The 13,276-nt window shown below is 33.8% G+C and overlaps 1 protein-coding gene across 3 annotated transcripts in view; it reads left to right on the top strand.

Moving 5' to 3' along the window:
• The window catches only part of LOC110834116 (zwei Ig domain protein zig-8-like), a 520,500-nt gene extending 509,626 nt beyond the window's left edge, over nucleotides 1-10,874 (top strand). For all 3 annotated transcript variants that reach the window (XM_087348580.1, XM_087348582.1, XM_022072950.2), the window contains one exon: nucleotides 3,681-10,874. In XM_087348580.1, the coding sequence (XP_087204706.1) occupies nucleotides 3,681-3,802 (122 nt within the window). In that variant the 3' untranslated portion in view covers nucleotides 3,803-10,874. The remainder of the gene's footprint in view (nucleotides 1-3,680) is intronic.
• The last annotated feature ends 2,402 nt before the right edge of the window (nucleotides 10,875-13,276 follow it).

Genomic DNA, 13,276 nt, shown 5'->3' with positions numbered 1-13,276 from the left:
ACTGCGTAAATAGTGGCTCAGTAATTTGTCCTCTTCAACAGACATTATTAGAATAATGAAATTAAGGAGCATGAGTTGGACGAGACTTGTAACATCGAACATGATTTTAATAACTGTGTTTGTTTAGCCTGAAGGAAAGACAACAATCCTAAGACTTAAACATAGACGAGATGACAGTATTAAAATATATTTACGACAACAGGATTTAAATGTGTACACTGTCGCAGGACACGGGACATTTGGCGTGCTCTTGCGAACACTGTAGGCCTATTAAACATTAGGTTCCATAAGAGGCGGGTAATATCTTGACTAACTCAGTGTCTGTGAGATTCTCAAGAAGGATTCTGGCCCATGGTGTTGGTAATCATTTAGGGTTGTTATTAATTTGTCTAGTTTATGAGGGAAAGATAATCAAACCTAATTTAGGTCAATCATAATCTGGGAAGCATTCACATGAAATTTGAACCTGGGAACCTGGTACGCAGATAATAAGTAGTGGAGTTTAACTGAGTGCTACATAGAAAAATCCAAGGATGAATAATAAAAGTGTGCTATAAGGAGAAGAACAGTGGGTACTATGCTAAATCAGGCGACGACTTCTGAGGTCTTCTGCTCAGCAGATTCTTTGCTAATTTTATATTGAAGCTACACGCTTGTTGTTCTGTGTGAGCTAAGGGCATAAAAACTTGAGTACCTCTCATGCACATAAGTTACATTATCATCTAATGGGAATACGTGAACTGCATGTCTCGAAATTATGTGTTCACCGTTAAACTTAGGGTCAGTTTTCAAGTCGAATGTTATTATCTGCAGTCATCAGAGATTTTTATTGTCATTAAACTTTTATTTTGAATATGTAGATTATCTTTAAGATATGCCATATGAAATGTGGATATTTGGCATTAAAATGTCCTTTAGAATAGTTGTATTTATTTTGGATTACAATCGTAGTGGGCAGTTGTTGAATTACTTGGTCATTTTCTCTACATTTGTACGGCTTTTATGTTTCCCAGTATTAAGTAGAGCCTAGTGCTAAAATAAAACTAATCAGGAAAAGTGGATCACATTATTTTTGCGAGCGAATGTTATTCTGCGAACTTTAATGTTTCTGATTCACCCGCTACCTGTTTATTAATATAAAGCCAGTGCATAGGAATTCCGCCACTTTAAGGTTCTAATTATTGTATGAAACATGTTGTTATAACAAAATAAGGATATTGAAATAAATCTATCGAGCTTCTATTACGGAGTGTTTGCGGAGAAAATGTTCTGGAAAATTTACTTTAGTGTATACAGTCGTTAAATCATGTACTGAATCTGTATTACACGTTTAATCATAGGATACCATTTTTTTATTCGTGAAACCTGTAGTAATTTTCAAGTTATTTTGTATAACAGTTAATGAGAAACTTGCACGGTTCGCAATTTACAAATATTTCAAATTTGAGCATGGCGTCAATTATCTTAACATATAAGCCCTTCGCAGATACTCGCACCTTCATATGTAATGCAATCCGCAGAAGCCGAAGTACTCCACCTGTCCAGCATGCTTCCACGTGCCGTTCTGCTTTATACGGACTGTAGCTCTTGGTAAATATCTTCAGGTGTTCACGAGAGAGACTGCAGTACTTCAATAACCTATGTTTAACCAGGAAAACGGATGGTTGTTTTTGTAGCCTCGTAACCAAACTACATGCTCCATGGCCCAGGAAGGACTAAACGGACAGTTTAGCGTTGCTAGGTTTGCTATGGTGCGAGTTCTGAGAGGTCTTCACTCGTCCGGCCCTGCCTTTCGGGCTCCAACGTTGTATGATTTTGCTGTGACCTTGAAGCATGCAATTTGGTGATGGCTTCAAGCGTGTTCATTATTTGATTATTTGCCTACGCTTCTTCAACTGATTATTTTATGTAGATTTGTTTGGTTGAATTGTGTTTGATGAATTTGAACAAATGTAAAAGTAAGCCTTTGTTTCCAAATTGGAGATATTATCACGATGTTAACCTTGACGGAATGCTAAAAATCACGGAATGGCTCGGTTTATACGATACAGACTAAGATGAAAATATTGTCTGTAGGCGATAACGCAGAAATATTAGGTATGTTATGAAGAACAATTATCAGTAACTCTGGGAATAAATAAGTAGCGCCACTAGACGTATATATCACTTTTATTAATAATAGAGATACTGTCCTTATAAAATAAAATCAGAATTTAAAATAGGATACACGTAACAAACGTCGTTGAACTGTTTAGAACTGGTAAATTTGAATTGGTTTCGTTCGTTATATATTTATATAGACTTATAAATATTCCATATGGTTTGCACAGTTGTTCATGGACAGAACATACATACAGGTAATACGTGGACGTAAGAGACAGACAGAAATAAACAGAAGGGAAGAAATTTACCTAACAAGGAACGTTATACTTTGTACTCTTTCCCAAACAATATTACGGTATTCAAATAAAGAAGAAACTGGCTGCAGAAAATATGCTTTTAAATTTTAAACAGTGAATAGAAAGCCAACGAAAATAATAGGAAATAATATTAAATTTTGTGTTAATGTAATATCGTGTGAGGATTTGGACTGATTTCAGTTTCCTCAGGATAAAGTAGATTGGAGAGCTGTTTAAAAAAATTAAGAACAATGTATAAAATTGTTGTTTGTGACTTCATTCATCGACTTAGGTCTTTAGTTATCGTAGTTAAAAGTACGTGACCTTATTATCTGTTTTCTAGTCTAAGGCATGACGCTTGTACTTGTACGCAATACCGCTATGTTTGTCCCTTTGATACATAGGCATCTAAATTAGTCAATTAAATAATTAATACAGTCAGATGTACAAGGTAATCAGCAGTGGATTGTCAGAACCGTTGTATAATTTTTCGTCTCACTTTATGTTTCTGATCTGTCTACCTATACGCGGGATATCGTATTAACATTATCGTAGTAAAATTATGGATTATAATATGCATATTTCTGAAAGTTAAACAATTAATATTTAAGAAATATCGAGATCTGTCTTGGCATTCTATACAATGGCTAGATATTTTATGATGTTCTTAAGTAAAGTGTGGAAAAAAAATAAAAATAATTGTATTTTATAATTTGCCCAGAACGGGCAGATTTTATGTGCAGTGTCTCAGTATTTATTTGAGTCCATAGATTTGTACTTTGCCTGTGACACATACCTCCATTCCCATCTCTTTATAGCAGTTAGAATTTGTAGGTTATGTTGTACATATTTCAGTTTTTCATTTGGACATTTTTCATTTCCAGAGTTTGAACGTATTTATTTATATTTATTTAGTGTTCTGTCTGACGACAGGTCCATATGAACAGGATCCTTCCATCCTTTTCTCGGACTGGGACCTGTTCATATACGTTCTTGGCAGATGATCCAGAAGTGGTTTGCCATTGCCTTCTTCTGTGTGTGAATGGAGTAATTGTTGGGATGCCACGGAGAAACCGAGGAAGCCCCCGGAGGAAAACTCCGTGTTGCCTAGACAACGGACTTGCCTAACACAAGTTATAAATTCGGGCTCCTTAGTGTTATATCACACTCTCTGTCTCAGCTGTAGCGCCGTGTCTGATTTGGCATCCAGACAATTGCTGTTACCACCAACTATTATGCATGCAGTTAATACACACTACAGTATTGTACATTATGTTTCAGGAGAAAATCCGGCTGCTATGCAACATGGAGGCTGTGGAAAGTGGGCAAGAGGCCTTGGTCGATGGGCATTGCTTCAGCTTGGTTTCACGTGGATTCTTCAAACTTTCATGCTTCACAGGTGACAAGAACTCTAGTGGGCGTTCTTCATGGTTTAAAAGTAGCATTCGACACTTGTGATCATATTTCTAACTGTGACGTTAATCGAAATATTTCAAGAGGTGTGCGCATTGTTGTCATAACCACAGGGTACCAACGTATAAGGACTATATTGGGATGTCTTCAGTCACATAAGACCACTGCCACGTCTCCTATTCAGACGCAAGGCCTATCGTTGAAGAAGGTCTATAGATGATACTTATCAGTTGTCAGTGGTGAAAAACCCTTTGTTCCGAATACAAAATATATTTCATAAAAACGGCCTATTTCTTACAGAATCGTGAGGAGCATAACAGGTACATATTTAAGGCCGAGATAGTGGAAATATTCTTGACACACGTTCTTAATGACGTAAGGAAATTTGTTCATCGTTTCGGCATTTTATTCAAACCAAGTTATGTGATATTTCAGTGACGCTCTTCGAAACACCTAAGTACTCCATATTTTAAAATGTTGCAATTGACAACGTGCGAGTTTTTCTTGATCACAGTAGTGGTAAATGAAGTAACTTTTTTGCTCTAGTAAAGACTAAGTAAATTTATTCTTAATATTTTTTGACAGACAACAATTGAAAATCAATTTTCTGTTTTTGAAGGTCATTGCATAAATGTAATCCCCCGCACCAGTACATCTTAATCGAAAATCAATACCTTATTATGTATATATACGTCGCAGTTCGCATAAGAAAAACTTATAGACGATAAATGTCACTAACTACCAACATTATGGAGACGAGAGTGACTGGAAAAACGCTACAAGAGAAATGCAATATGTATTTCGAAGTTTACATGCAGCAAGTGTTAACTGACTGCTAAGTTGAAGAAACAGAAGGCTGTGTATTTGATTGGGCCTTGTGTACTAATTTTTCTTCAGTCAAATCAAACACTGCTGTTAAAGTATCAAGCACTTTCCCTGTATAATGTGTTATTTCCCACCTTCAGTAATTATCGTTCCTCAAACTCTACAGTATTATTACATACGCTATTAATTTTGTGTTCGACGCATAAGCAACCTGGGAATGAAATCTAGTTACGCGTGTGGACTTCGATGTTATACCAACCATCCTGCACTGTTTAACAGGCAAGAATATGTGAACATTTGAATATGATATTTGAGGTCATACATTTTTTTAGATCAAACACAAATGAGCGTTGTTAAGTGTACTGTTAATATTTACTCTGCAGAATTATTTTATCTAATACAGAATTGTTTGTTTGCAACGAGAAATTATCCCTTTTCGTCTGAGGTTTGTTTGTTCTTAAACAACACAAATCAAACCACTGCCGTTCTGCTGCATTATTACGTACATTCAGAAGGAAATGGTCGTTATTCTTAGGATTATATTTGTATTTGGTCCAAACTATTTGGAAATCATAAAATGATTTTCCTGGCATCCACTTTAAAATAATGTTCACGCCGATATAGCAAATATGCAGCAGCCACATAGAAATGAATTAATCGTAAATAAAATACTAGGTCTGCAACGACAATTTATTGTTGTATTTAAACTTGAAACTGGTAATATTTATTCTTGTATGGCACAAATCGTCTGTTAGAACAGTCCATTCACTAACAGCATACACTGAATGCTCACTCATGAAAGATATGAGATAATGTAAGGCAAACGAAATTCGAAGTAGAAACATGTAGTGATCCAAATTAACTTATACATTGTTCTATACTACGGAGGAATATATGAAAATTAAACGCATTCTCAGATAGTAACAAAAGAGAGTAGAAGGAATAGAATATTGAAAATTGTGTTATGTGCATTAAAAGAAAATTGTACATTGATAATGTTTCAGTTCTTAATACAAAATATTGATGAATTAATATTTGTGATAATTATACAAATATAAAAGTTTTATATTTTTCTTTTGTTTTTTTAAGATAATCCAGATATGTGTAGTTTCGTGACATAAAACAAAATGAGCAAAAGCAGTGAATCAGTTACAAAATTTTACAACTTATGTATTGTATTAGTCATGTATAATGCGTGACTAAGTGGTATAATACAGATTTAAATTCCGAGAGGTCTGAAACTAATTGCTAAAGGTTCAAACATGCCACAATGTTTTGCCAAACTAAATAAAGTTGTACTATAGAGATTATTATTATTATTATTAAAATTATATCTGCGAATCACAGTGGCCTCTCGGTTTATGGTTTGGTCTTCAATGTGCTTGGATACTGGAAACATGAGCTTGTATTCCACTCGAGGTATCGATGTTTGTCTTCGTCTTTCTCTAATCTGTTCTGTGTAGAAAGAGGCCCCATGATTGGGGCTGACCGCTCGTAGAAGTAATCTTACCAGCTGTCCGATAAAAGTTTTCGAAATTTCCCATAAAGACAACAGGCAAAGAAACAAAAATTATTATAAAATGGTCAGAGAACGCGATTTAAAATAAAAGTTTGAATTCAAATTACGAAGCGAGTGATTCAAGTATTGTGAATATATGGAAGATATTTGCGTTCCTTATTTCAATTTCAATACTCGCTGAACAGCAGTCGTCGATACAGATATTATTTAAGTTATTGTGTGCACTTAAAAATATAGCGAATGTTTTACATGGGTTAAAGAGAAGATTTGGGTGTAAAAGAACCGAAGTTACATGTGGATTGAGAAAACTGCATAATATCTTATACTTTTCGCACGTTATTATTAGGACGAGAAAATCAAAAGGGGATTAGATGGGAGGAGAATATAGCTTGCATGTGATAAATACACACAATATTTTGATTCTATACCGTCAACGGAAGAGATCGCTCGGAAGACCTGAGCCAATGTAGGAGGATAGTATTAAAATAAATCGTATGGGAGTAGGTAGGAGGGTGTGGTCTGGATCCATCTAGTTCAGGATGAAGACAGTTGGCGGGCGTTTGCGAACACAGTAATGAACATGTGGGTTTCATAAAAGAGAGGGAATTTCTTGATTAACAGTGCGACTCTAAGCTTCTGACGTTGCATAGAGATAATTAAAACCATAGCACAGTTTTTTCTACGTGTTCCACAAACGTCTCTTAACGTGAAACAATTTTGAATTTTTCACGCTCACGACAGTTTGTTTATCAGTTTAACACAATTCTCCAAGTAAACCCGTTATTTCCCAAAACAGCATTAACTGTTTTTAATGGAGACGCATTGTGTTTTTTTAGAGGCAGGGCTTGAATATTTAAATATTAGATTATTCACTATGTACATGAACACAGTGTACGGTTGTTTATGAAAAAGACTTTTAAGTTGAGCTTTTAAATTGAATGAAAACAGTAATAATATAATGCGGATATAGAGCTTTTACCGACTCTTGCTGCATTGTTCATGGCCCTATTTTGTAGACTGGAAATTCCTGAACAAAATATGAGTTGTAGAAGTTCTGAAGTTGACACGTGTCCGTCAGAAAGTTTTCAGAATACCTTGACCGCATTTAACACGGAGTTTATAAGAACAGATTTCACGAATAACATTAAACTACTCTACGTTATTTCCCAAGTGTCTCTCTGTTCCAACTCCCCACGTAGTCTTTAGTTAAGTTACATTTAATCGTAAGTAAATGTCTTTTACACTAATGACGAGAATCTAAAATAAAATTAAATGGGCGTATATCTATTATGGTAAACACACAGTTACTCTTATGTAGTAATTCCAAGCAATTTAATTATAAGAGTCTAGCGAAGTTTGATGCGTGCTGGCAAACCGAGTATCTCTTTTTGTAGCGAACAAACCCGTTGCAAAAGACGAGAAGAATTCTTTGACTATAGATATCAGATAAACAGGTAAACAGTAGGAGATTAATAAATCGATTGTACTAACCTAGAATCCTTGAAAATAAACTGATCAGCTGCAGAAACAAATCGTTCAATAAACATGTTATGTAATTTTTACTACGTATCTGCCTATACATGTACAAAATTCTAATTATAAACTTGTTACTGCGTAGGCCCTGTGGAGGAAACGGACCTTATTTTGTGTACATCATAGTAATATAATATTTCCACATTTTTGTTTATGGAGCTCTTCGTTTTGATTTTACCAATAGAATAATTGAATGTTCTTAGGATCAGTAGGCTGAAATAAAAAATGTTGCTACCTGGTTATTTTTTATAATATATTTAATTTTATATTAACGATTTATCTATCCAAGATAAAGACCATAAATATTTCGCAGCCATGTACACAATAAATTAGTTTTGAAGCCTATATATTTAAACAAAATTTTATTACGTATGTATCAAACAGTACTACTACGATCAGTGTTTGAAGTCTGTAAAAACTGATAACGAATTTGTAAACTGCATAATGAGTTTTGTTGGGCAAAGATAAAATTCAGATACAATCCAAATAATTTTTATTTACAGAGATACCTCCTATAAAGAATCTGTTGATTATAAAACTTTGAGATGATAATGTTTGTTCATATTTTATAAAAAGTAGTAATTAAGACACGAGTTTCTTTTTCTCTCAGTTTTTGTAATTTATTAAAGTGATCGCATTGGTTTCATAATAATTGTTTATGTTTAATAGATTATACACCTGAGAATACCGACCATTATGAATGTACTTTATCTTGCCAATCGCTCTGAAATGTGCTTACAACTCATAACGCAATTCACATAAATTACGTTAATGAAAACTTTCATAACGCCATTGCTTTATTCTGTATTACATCCAGTGCAATATGCCTGCATTACTTTAACTTTGCATTACTTCGTCAAGACATAAAATATGTGACGTCTTTATTATTAATCTATCGGATAAGAAGTTTCAGTGCAACCAAGAAGCATTCAAGTGTGTGAGATATAACGTTCTATATGGAAATAAAATTATTATTAACAACTTCGCAATAGACTACCTGACGAAGAGATTTGTATGTCTTAATTCAGTGTTCGAGAATAGAGAATTTATCGATTTAGGCATTCCTGCTTAAGCTCGATTCGAGGTTATAAAAAATTGGAACAATTTTAGTGCCACATTTGTCAAGAATTGTAATAATCAGATTGCAGACAATGAATGTTTTTGATAAACGTTACGTTTATTAACATTTGCTCGTTCCATTTCACAACGAAATTATGGTAGAAGTTTTAACTCGAAGAAAATTACGTTATCCGTAACATATCTGATATCGAAGTAAATTAACAGTGCTAGAAACTGAGTATTTAGTTTAACCTTCTGGTCATCTGTTTCATTTTGACCAGCTAAATACAGTAATTTAGTAATCAGTAGAATTAAGTCTAGCATCCTAAAGAATCATAATCATCTACGTCAGAATTTTATATCTACAGTTTAAAAAGAAACCTGTTCGACATTATTCATCGTTCTAATTTTAATTAAAAATGACGCTTCGTAGATTAAGGTTCACTCCTTAGGTAAAACCTGCCGAGTTGGACCTAATTTCCGGACCGGATATAGGGGCTAACTCAGTCTGTTGGATCCATCTGAGTAGATTTTATCAGAGGACAGAGACAGATTCCAGTCTCAGAAACGCCGTTTTCAATTGAAATAAAGACGCTTGATATGCCCAACAAGTTTGTTATTGTAATAAAACACCATCGTCACAAACCTTCAGTTTACTTATACATTCAGATCTAAATAATGTTTCACCCAGTTTTAAGTCATTTTTTCTTGAAAATGTATACACCACTTTACATTCGCACTGAAAGAAATGCTGTAGAACTTATTGTTGAATTACATAATTCAGCATTTTGAATTTGAAAATTTCTTTTTGTGGAATAATTTACAAATTTATTACAGCGTATGTTACGATTCCAAACTCTGACCTCGAATAACGTCCTTTCTTCAGTTACATTTGGAAATAATCGAAAGTCTTGTTACTATTTATTAAAAACTATTTGGTAAATTTGAAGAAAATGTTTCTTAGAACTACAATATATGGCATTAAATGAGAATCAGACATATTATATATTTCAGTGTTGATGCAGGGTATGTGAAAATAAAACCATACAATAAAACAAAGCTCTAGCCGTCATCAGCTGTGACGAGAATGTCAGTGTGTTATAACCATACAGAGAGTTTGAAATGGAAGAATCGATTTTAACTGCATTACTTAACTATCAATACTTGAACTTCAGGGCGAAATCAAGAACAGTGAAAATGGAATTAATGTTGACAAGCATGTGTGTTTTACAGGCCTATTTGTTCCGTACCCAAGTGGCACACGTACAAGTGTTTGCATATGACCCTCATTTTTATGTTGGGTCCTCAGTATAAAGAACCCTTGTGTTTTAAAGGAAATAACAAGACAATAATAAAATTTGTCTTCAATGTGTAATTGACTGTTTACATATTAGCATTACCATACCTTAAATCTGTGAGTGCAAGAGAATATTGTTATAAAATTTAGTGTATTCAGAGTGATGGCTGTGTTGTGTTTAAAATAACCATTTTATGGAACGTAGATTACATTGTATATATATTCTAAATATTAACCTTGTAGTATTTCTGTAACAAATTACAAAATTATTATTATTTTCATTATTATCATTATCATCATCATCATCATCATCATTATTGCGCAAGGTGTATGAACCAACACCAAGAATTTGCTCAGTACTATAAATAATTTTAACATGGTGTTTTTATTATTTAGAAAACGGAGAAGAAGCCGACGTTTTAAATAACATTATTGTTGATAAAGCCTCATCATTGTCTAGATCATCATCATTGTGTCACCCTGGCTGGATAGTGTTTAACGGTGCATTGTGCGAGAGAATTGAGTAAATATTGCAAGACTGGAATTTCAGTGTTTGGCTTTGTCGATGTTTCATTGCTCTTTTTTTGTTTACTGGGACGCACCTCTATGAAACAACTTAGTTAACCTATCCAGGAAGCCAATAGGCCTAATTCAAATTATTAATATTGTGGATATCAACTGGTGGGTTAACAAAGGTACGGTTGAACAGAGAAGTATTGAGTACGCTCATAAGCATAAACTATGAACACATGTTTTGTTAGCAAACTTATTCATAAAAAAACTGTGATCCTAACTGTATTTGAGTTAATAAAGCATTTTACTTCGTTTATCTATACGTATTAATAAACTGCAATGTTGCAGTGTTGTTTGACGGTTTTGTAAACGCGGGTCATCTTTGTTTTATTTATGAGTTACAAATTACAGATAGGAGATCGTATTGGCCTAGAATCTTGATCGCATTTCTATCAGTTTGTTTTGTTATCGTGTAATTCGAATCTCACCATCATCTATTAACACCTACGTGGTGGTATAAGGCCGTGTTGGTCGTGGCGACGCCATATTCTCATCGTGGCGATTAAATATTTAAAATAAAGCCAAATTGCTGGCCGCGAAATGTGTATTACATGAATTTGACAATTTCTCTTCAAATTATAAAGCCTGCTAACCCTGATGATAGAGCAGCAAGCAACTCTGAAACTTCGATAAACTTCTACCAGACTTACTATATGACCCAATAGTCCACGAAACAACTATCTTTATTCGTATTAAGTTTTTTGCCTTTAAAATATCATACTGAACAATAATTTAGAAACAAATTAATTACCTCAACTATCAGCTTTCTAGTGATAGATATTTTCACATACGTTTATATACGCTTAGCTCTTGAAGAAAATACATAACCATCATAGTGTGTCGTCATTTAACTGTTGAGTACTGCACCTGCTACCAAGTTTCGTACTCCATGCGTTGCACATCAGAGGTTCAGCGATTTAACAGTTTTGAAAGAAGTAGGTGAAGACCACATTTATAGGACCTTTTTGCATGCATTCTTCCCACTCTATAGCTCCATCTATTTTCCTTTTATAATCTGGATTAACGATTTGATAATGTGTAAAATTCAAAATCATATCATAGTTACGTAAAGTATCAAACTCAAAGAAACATTAATGACAGATTTGAAATTTTTTTGTATAGTTTATACTGTGTTACAATTAATTTAAGATTATATCATAAACCTAGTATTAATAATGTGAATAAGGAATATGCTGTGGGGGTATTAATGCGATTCATCTGACTTAGGAATGGGTCCAGTGGTTGGCTCTTTTGAACGTGGTATGAAAGCTAAGGTTTGAAAGAAAGCAGGGAATTTCTTGTCCAGCTACTCATAAAATACTACCCCGTGGAGTTGGTACTAGGAGTTTTAATTAAGTGAGCAAATTTCAGTGGCTTTTAGTTTGTCATGAAAGACATACAGGAATCTTACAATCACACAGCCCTAGGAAAGTCCTTGCCGGTTGTACTGAAATAAACGGATTTAATTAAATTGTTTGAATATTATTATTTTATTATTAAACGCGTCCTTACATCAAATACCGCGGTCCATTTAGATGTTTGGATATGTTGCCTACCTATATGGAAAAATAAGACTTCCGCTGTTAGAGCTGGAAGTAAAATTTTAGAAGAAACGTATAGAAGCCAGGATCGCAAATTTAAAATTGTGTTTATTCCCAGTGTATTACTCATAACGTCTTACTACATCTGAGTTTGTGCATTTATAGCGGTGTTAATCTATGCTTCCTTATGTTAATCAGTAAATCTCAATTGCAGTCTTTAAAGCAAATGGACATTAATTTAAAAGAATGTTATTTTCGTAGAGTTGTGTTTCGTTAAAAATTGGTTTCACAGAATAGCTACATAGACTATAGAAAGTACAACAAATGTTGTTTATATAATTCTGTATGAAGTTTTGATAATAACATTGTACGACATGGCTGTCCCTAGAAACGAGAACATTACGTACATATGCACATTTAAGAATAATTGTTAAATCTTTTATATTAAGCGCAACTTTTAAAAAATTATACATATAAATTATTCTTTTAATGTATACTTCTAATTTCACAAGTTGAAACTAACGCGTGGTTATTAAATTACATTTTTTCAGTTTAATACTGAGCAGTTCAGTTTCAAAATTTATGGTGCAGCTAACCTTACTAGGAAGAACGGGTCCAACTGAAATTTACATTTAAACAGACGGCGCGAGTAAAATTCTGAATAATGTCATTGAATCTAATTTCTGCAGATGATACTGTATAAACGATTGTTCTTGGATTTGGGACTAATAGTTTATTATTAATAATTTATATCAATCGATATGTATCGATTTATGAGGCCTCTGTTACACTTCTGGGCAAGAAACTTTGATAAGAAATATAAGCATTTGTCGAGTTTCCCCGTACCGTGTATGGGCGCTGTGCTTGTTAGTGAATATGTGAAGTTGCCTCAAGTGAAAGAATCACAACACACATTAAAATATAACTTAAATTATAACAAAGTAATATCGAATAGTCGATATGAGTGGACATGTATTGAATTACGCGAAACATTAAAGTATTAATATCTCCATCTTTAAATATGACCTTTGTACGTCGGATTTTAAGTGTTGAGTTCACTGTAACGAAAGTCTTGCTGATTTAAAATGCCTTAACAACTGTTCACGACATTCATTCA

This window comes from Zootermopsis nevadensis, unplaced genomic scaffold, assembly GCF_977971745.1.
Source record: "Zootermopsis nevadensis isolate Lab colony 2312 unplaced genomic scaffold, Znev_1.0 Znev_ptg000013l, whole genome shotgun sequence".
NCBI lineage: Eukaryota > Metazoa > Arthropoda > Insecta > Blattodea > Termopsidae > Zootermopsis > Zootermopsis nevadensis.
Note: the sequence above shows the minus strand (reverse complement) of the source record. Positions and strands in the feature narration are given on the sequence as shown.